The sequence below is a fragment of the Urtica dioica genome, chromosome 4, assembly GCF_054948205.1.
Source record: "Urtica dioica subsp. dioica isolate 48M chromosome 4, U.dioica_male_clone48M_v1_H2, whole genome shotgun sequence".
Taxonomy (NCBI): domain Eukaryota; kingdom Viridiplantae; phylum Streptophyta; class Magnoliopsida; order Rosales; family Urticaceae; genus Urtica; species Urtica dioica.
Genome location: NC_142759.1, coordinates 34,221,907 through 34,229,646, shown reverse-complemented (window position 1 = coordinate 34,229,646; position 7,740 = coordinate 34,221,907). Strand labels below are relative to the sequence as shown.

The window sequence follows — 7,740 nt, the reverse complement described above, 5'->3', positions numbered from 1 at the left end:
CAGTTCTAAAAGTTTTTAATTTTTTCATAATCAAAATCGTGTTTTGAGAAGTTTGAGAATTTCAGGTAATTTTATGAAGTAGTAATATTGTCTTGCTTGCTTTATTTATTTACTCGCTTGTTTTATGTTTTTTGTTACTTTATTTTGTGCTATACTATTATCTTGTTAATAAAACACATCAATAAGATTTAAAAACTCAATAAAACATTCCGTTACACTTAATTCTTTTGCATTTTTGTCATCGGCTGAATTTCTGTCCAAAATTCCTCGAGCTGAAGAATGCCTCTCGGTAAAATGAGTGCATCTCTCTGCTTGGAACTTGGATTTGAATGGTTGTTAAACCAAATTAAAGGCCTGTGAGTCTACTTTCCAAATCATTTAGAATTAGCTCAATTGGACACCAGAGCCTCTGTCTACGGCGATTTTACTCTGTTGTACTTGCACTCCAAGATTCTAGGATTTATGAAAATTTTGGATCTCGGATCCCATTCCGAGAGTTCTAGAACTCAAACGGAAAAAATTTATTGAGCAAAATTGTTTTTTCAAGTATAATAAACATAATGTTTAAGATTGAAAATTTTTTATTTTTGAATATTTACTTGAAATTGAGATTTTATAAAAACTAGTTTGAATTTTGAAAAACTGTTTTCACTTTCAAACTTGAAAATGTTTTGTCATCCAAATCAAATATGTTTTTCAAAATGTTTTCAAAACTATATCTATATCATTTATGTTCAAAATTTATTGCTCTTGAAAATGTAAGTGGGAGGTCTCCTCGAAGACTGATTGGCAAGAAGATGCAAGAAGATGTGTAATCTCAAAACTTCAAGTGTTCAAGTTAGTTAGAAGTTCACACTTCTCTCATGCGCTTTCCGTAGTAGAAAATAGGAAATGTCTGATTATGTACCTTGTACCTTTATGCACTAACACTGCTCTTCCTTGAAACATGTCGATCTAGGAATCAATTTCTAGAATTTCACTCTCTCTCTCTCTCTCTCTCTCTCTCTCTCTCTCTCTCTCTCTCTCTCTATACACTAGGAATTGTGTTTCCAAACATATAAGAGACGATGTGCCAACTCTAAAAACTAAGTGGGAGAGTTATACTTGTTTTTTGTAACCCACGATCCCCAACCCTAATGAAAAGTGCAATTGTCGCCAGACTAAGAGTCACCCTCGTGGCCCTCTCTTAAATAAGAGTCAATGGTGCTTTGCTCTGATCATTGATGTAAGAGCTACGTCCGACAGTGATACAATGAGACAAGGCCTCCCCTCGGTGGATTTTTTTTCAAAGTAGATCCCATGGACTAAGTGGTTGGTTACACACTTAGACTCAATCCCTAATACTCCTCCCTCAAGGCCTTGCGAAAGGATATGAGTGATCAAACTTTTTTACAAGGTGGCTAGTCAAAATTGATGTATTGACATCTTGGCTATGCATTAATGATGAGTCATGTACTTATGAAAGGAGACTCTTTTTGGCCTTCCCTCGAAGGAGTAAAGTATCATTTCGTTCATAACACCTTTGGATTTTTACTATCTTGTTCATCCTAAAAACTTAAACAAACTTAATGTTTTCAATGGCGCCTACAAGAAGAGTAATAGTCTTTACTTATGTACATTTGATGTAATAAAGTCTCACAAAGACTCTTGCTTGTAACTGCAGAATAATTAATAAACGTTCATTCATTCTTCCTTGTCTGTTTGAAGCTTTATGATAAAACCTTAGTCTTTAGTCCGTAAACAAACATAACAACATATGAAGAGACAAATGTAGATTTGCATGAACAAACTCTTTATGGTTTGCTTAAAACAATATATTCGAAATCTAAGGATCAAAGGACTATTGATCTCATTACAGTTGTTAGGAGAATCTATGATGCCTGGTTATGGGACATTGAGAGTTAGAGACTCTATAGTTCTTCTAGGTATCTTCCGAAGGTACTGAATTGACTAGTGCACTTCTAGAGATAAGATAAGAACAAACCATTTAACCTCTTATGTCTCGAAGTCACTACGTATGAATTGCATCGTGCTTACCTTAATCCTGAAATGAGACATGCCATTTCACACCTTACGTATTCTCATTTGAGAAAGTCAGAGTTCAGACTCACTATGTGATTCCGAACAAGGCCTATTGGTGAAATACTAAGTTGTGATAATGTCATGAGTAACTTTGTGAAGTTCTCATAGATATGGAATTCATGTACAAGATTGCTGAAATGCAATGTATATCACCTCATGCTTTGTTCCTTGGAATGTGAATAAATGAATTGGCCAGTGTCCAAATTGAGTCATGACTCTTTTGGATGAATCAATTTGACTTGTTAGCTCCTCGTCAATACATTGTTTCTAACTTATTCACAAGCGACAAATGAGTTGAGGAAATAACAACTAGAAAGGTAAAATGATAATTTTGTAAATCCCATCTAGTTGATGATATTCATGAAGGGTAAACATAGATAATATTCAATGGATCCACTCATTATAATTAAGTAGAATTCTTGAGTAGAAAATATATTCATTTGAAACGAGAGATTTCAGTGTCAACTCTTTAGTGGAGTCAGTTGACATTAAGCTAGAACTTGGAAAAGGTTTGTGAACTTCTGAGTCCAAGTATGTTAGCTCAAGCTTTGTGTAAGGACAAACTTTTGCGTCACTCGTATTCGGAAATCTGGAAATAATAAACGAGCTTCCGTTGTTACAACTAAATTTTCGAGTGAATAATGGTCCAATGGATTTATCGAATTAATTTAAAATATGTTAAGGTTATGAGAAATCTCGGAATAAATAAAGGAATTATCGAGTTTATCTCGATTAATAAATTATTTCCGAGGAAATATTCCGGGAATAAATTTAAGAAATAAATTCTCAAGAACGAGAATTAATTCCGAGAAACCTTAAATATATTTTAATTAATTTAGAACGAACGAGAAAATTCTCGGTTCGAATCATATAATTATAATCCGTTCGGTTATGGATTTAATTAAATAATTATATGATAAGGACTTAGTTGTAACAATTCTTCAGGACCCATTTGAAAGAAAACAAAGAAATGTGGTTAAATTGCAAATAAAAGGATAAGTTTAGCATTGCCATGTCATCAAGGGTTTGGAATCTTTTACAAAGTGATTTATATCACTTGGCCGACCATTGTAAAACGCAACCAGGAAAAAAAAAAAAAAAAAAAGAAGAAAGAAAGAAAGAAGAAGAAGAAAAGAGGACGGGAGAGAGAGAGAGAAAGAGAGAGAGAGAGCGACTGAGAAAGAGAGCGAGAGAGTGAGCGACGGGGGGTTTGAGCTTGAGGAGGAAGAGAAAGCTCGGCCGACAGCAAGCCACCAAAACCCATCTCGAGCGCGCGCTCCGCCGAGGAAAAGAGCCACCGCGAGCTGCCGAGGACTCCGGACCGAGTTAAATCGCCGGAATCAGAGGAGAAGAGAACCAACAAGGACTATTCAGGTTAGGATTCGTTTTTCCTCAATTTGATTTTGGAATTAGGGTTTGATTTGGGGGTTTTCATGGATTGTGGTTTTGATTCCGAATTGATGAGTGGGTTTTGCTCGCTGAGTGTTTTAATGATGGATTTCAATGATGATTATCGAATTTTGGAGAGTTAAACTCGTTATGATGATCGTCTCTCGTTCTTGTAGCTGTTCTGATTGTTGTCGTTGTTCGTGTGTTGTTGGCTGTGAGCGTGTGATGTCTTTTTTTTGGAGCTGTGAGAGTTTGGATTGATTATTGTGGTTGATGTTATGTTATAGCTTGGGTTGAGGTTGAATTGCTCTTAGCCGATCGAGTGTTGTTGATGTACCGTGCTGCTGTGTTGTGACCGCGCAAACGTGAATGTGTGTATATATGTGCGTGTGTGTTTAGAAGAGTTGGGCCGAAGATTTTAGGTTGAACGTTAGACATTCTTTTTGCTGTTGTTGTGGCTGTTTGAGTGTCCATATGCATGATGTGGCGGTAGCTTGTGGTCAATAAGCTTTGGTTTGTTGTTGTGTGAGTTGTGATTGTCGAAAGTTTAGGCCCGGTTTAGGTGGCCGCACAGGGCTCGGGGCAGCGATTCGGGATGGCGACGACGCTGTCCGAGGAATGGCGGGGCTGCTTCTCGAACGATGACGAGGCGGGGTTGGACAACGAGTCACTCTAGGACAAAGGGCCAAGATAAGCGTGAATCCAGACTCGGAAACTCATCGAGTCTCCGATGGGTCTTGTGCGAGTGGGATTGTCCCGAATCCCGACTCTAGTCAACTAACGTTGAATTTTAAATCATAATATAATTAGTTATGAGTCGTTAAATATATATTGGTTGTAGTATTCTTATGTTTTGAGAATTGTTAAGTATTGTATTCTTTCCGAATAGTCTCGATATGAATTATTAAAAATTAATATGTTATATTATTATTCTCGTTGATTATTCAATTAATTACTTAATATCCTTATCTTAATTTACGTCTTAAAATCGAGTTCGACTATAAGTTCGACTCTTTTGAATCGAAAAAAAAAAGAATATCAACGAGAAACATTTTATTTATGCAAGAAGAAAAAAAAGGGTTCGAATATGAATCGAGGGTTCGATTATTTTGTAGATATTTTATTTAATCGAATCCAAAACTATTTTCAATATGGTTGAACATTTAAAAAATAAACTACTTAGTTTATTTTAAATGAAAGGTTTTATTATATTTATTTACATTCTCAAATATCTATAACTTGTCAATAAAAAGATACAAGTCAAAAATATTTTCTAAAACATATTTGAGAAGTGTTATTTTGAGTTATTTTCGTATAACTTATGTACGCTATATATTTTTAGTGAGAATTTCTTATACGTTCTCTCTTTGAGTTCGACCCTCGGGGACCTATTCTAAGCAGTGGGCTTTGCCCAGTCAGAAGAATAGGTGGTCGAATAGTGTAGGACGTTTCTTAGCTTAGATCTGAGAAGTAATGTCAATGCCTTATTTCTAGGCATCAATTCTTTTATGTATCTATGTTTTGTCCTCATGTATTCTCTGTTACTCGTTTTTGAGATGCTCTTAGTAGCGGAGTTTGGAGAACGTTTTGAATACGTTCTTAGTAAGTTTTCTTCTCAGTAGAACTATGTACGTTAGTATATCGATGGATGAGATACTAAGTACGCTCGATGTTCGATCTTTCTCTTCCATAGATAAGTCCAGATTGCTATAAGGATTAGCAACGAGCAAGAAGATCTTACATGGACTGGATTATACGTGAAATTAAGAAGAACCCTTTTTTGGAAAGGAAGATTTCAGGATTCGAAGGAATCATATCCAGGTAAGTGTATTTTAGGCACCTACAATATCAAGAAATATTATATATATATATATATATATATATATATATATATATACATATATTGTACGTGCATCTTTATATGCTTTCTAGTAAGCAAGAGTAAGATAAGCCAAAAGATAAGTCACTATCAAGATTAAGGGCTTTAAGCCACTAACGAATTGGGAAACAGAATTAGTCCGGCTAACAAAATTTGCTAGAGGTAACTAGGAACCCGAGCCTTTGTTACGTGTTTAGTTAGCCTCCCCCAAGAGATCCAATCCTAGCGAACTGGGTTATGAGAGATTGTGATTTAGACTCGTATTCAAAAGCGAGGATATTATGATAGGATCTCTGGGAGTCACATCCTAAGATCTTATAAGTCACGAATTAATAAGCGAAAAGAATATATTTAAGATCGGGATTAAACCCGAACTAAGCAGTCTCTCGTGTTAAGTTAATTGAAGAGAAGACATCGAATGGTACCGCCTCCGACATATACCCCATGTTAGCAGGTACCTGTTATCCTTCGTGGTGGTACCACATGGGGAATAGGTAGGAGATTGTGCACCCTCCTCCTGTCTGGCGCCAATAAGACATGTGTCATGCGGATATCATTAAGGGATCCCGAGCAAGACATGTATTGTGTTAAATTATCTTGTATATATTATGTAATTAGTATAGGATATTATTTCCTGGTTTATAGAACTAATTTAGTGCCGATTATTCTAGGATATATTCAGTTTTATTTTCTTTCCTGTTTAGTAGCTAGGTTACTATTTTTGTGGGATTTAGTTATTTCCTTGTACTCTATAAATATGTTCATTCGGTTAATGAGAATTATTCATTCCGCATATTTTTATCTCTGCTCTCATGGTATCAGAGCCACAAACACATCAAACACATCTATAGGATCTTAGCCAATTCTCATGGCTGATCCAAGTATTAATAGTATCGGTCCTACCGGAAATTCTTCTCGGTCTGGTGGATTGAATTCTATCACCACCACCGATCACCTTCAAAACCATTCCATCACTTCTCATAAACTGAATGGAAGTAATTTCATGGAGTGGTCTCAATCTGTCAAACTCTTCGTTCAATGGAGAGGTAAATTTGGTTATCTTTCAGGAACCACGATCAGACCGGACGCTAAGGAAGATCTCATCGGCTACAACACTTGGGAGGCTGAAAACTCGATGATAATGTCCTGGCTTGTGAATTCTATGGAAACAAGTCTAGGAAGAACATATCTCTTCCTTCCCTCGGCAAGTGCAATCTGGATGGCAGCAAGGGAGACATACTCAGACCTCGGCAACGCTGGCCAACTTTTTGAGATCAAGTCTCAATTGAGGAAGGCTAGGCAGGGCGAGAAATCCGTGACGCAGTACTACACCGATCTCAAGATGCTTTGGCAGGAGATGGATCTCTACTGCGATTACGAGTGGAACTGCTCGAAAGACAGTGCCTTTTATCAGAAAACTGTCGAGAAGGAGAGAGTTTTTGATTTTTCTGGTTGGCTTGAACGCAGATCTTGACGAAGTCAGGGGCAGAATCCTTGGTCGAGACCCACTCCCAAGCACACGCGAGGTGTTTTCAGAAGTCCGTAGAGAGGAGAGCCGCCGTCAGGTCATGCTCAGACCCGGTGCCAGTGATGCCTCACCAACGCAGCAGGAGATGAGTGCTATGGTGACTTCCAAACCGGATTCCAGCAACCGGTTCTCAAAGAAATCTGACCGGCCGATCTGTGAGCACTGCAATAGGGTGGGACACATTAAAGCTAAGTGTTGGAAACTTCATGGCAAGCCGGCTGATTCACAACGATCCTTCAACGACAACAAAAGCGCTCTCCAAGTCTCGTAGCCGATAGCAAGCAGCCCCGGGGGTCAGTCATCGACTCCAGAACAGTCCTTCTTCAACAAAGACAATTTAGAGCAATTGTTTAAGCTATGGAACTCTCATCAGTCATCCCATCCATCATCGTCCTTAGCCCAGAAAGGTATCCATATGACAGCCCTAAAAATATCCTTAGACAATTCCAATCCATGGATCCTAGACTCAGGGGCCACAAATCATATGACTGGTTCTTCCTATCTATTTCACACATATTACCCTTGTTCTGGTCATGAAAAAGTGAAAATTGCAGATGGATCTCTCTCTGCTATCGTTGGGAAAGGATCAATCATTTTATCCCCACTCATTACCCTCTCCAATGTTCTTCATGTCCCTAACCTTGCCTATAATTTGTTATCTGTCCATAAATTGACAACCGATTCACAATGTAAGCTCATATTTGTACCTACTGGTTGTGATTTTCAGGACATATGCTCGGGGAAGATGATTGGCAGTGCTAAAGAATACGGTGGGCTATACTACTTCACCTCCGAGGCAAACTTGAGTAAACAAATTCATAAACCTCATTGTTCTAGTTTCTTTTCATTATCTGATGAAATA

General features: G+C 37.5%; 1 protein-coding gene across 6 annotated transcripts; it reads left to right on the top strand.

Moving 5' to 3' along the window:
* Positions 1-3,155: 3,155 nt before the first annotated feature.
* On the top strand, positions 3,156-6,924 carry LOC149401507 (uncharacterized). Of its 6 annotated transcripts, none has more exons than XR_016296375.1 (2): positions 3,156-3,456; positions 4,034-4,409. XR_016296375.1 is itself a non-coding variant. In XM_089611021.1 (2 exons), exon 2 carries the CDS (start codon positions 6,219-6,221, stop codon positions 6,822-6,824), a length of 606 nt encoding a protein of 201 aa, XP_089467147.1. In that variant the 5' UTR covers positions 3,156-3,456; positions 5,165-6,218; the 3' UTR covers positions 6,825-6,924. The 6 variants fall into 6 exon arrangements, 1 of the variants encoding a protein (XP_089467147.1); XR_016296372.1 differs by having other exon boundaries at positions 4,023-4,409; XR_016296373.1 differs by having other exon boundaries at positions 4,002-4,409.
* Positions 6,925-7,740: the final 816 nt, after the last annotated feature.

Bases quoted from the DNA above. Each gene is read 5' to 3' on its own strand.
- LOC149401507 (XM_089611021.1), top strand. From the start codon at position 6,219: ATGGCTGATCCAAGTATTAATAGTATCGGTCCTACCGGAAATTCTTCT.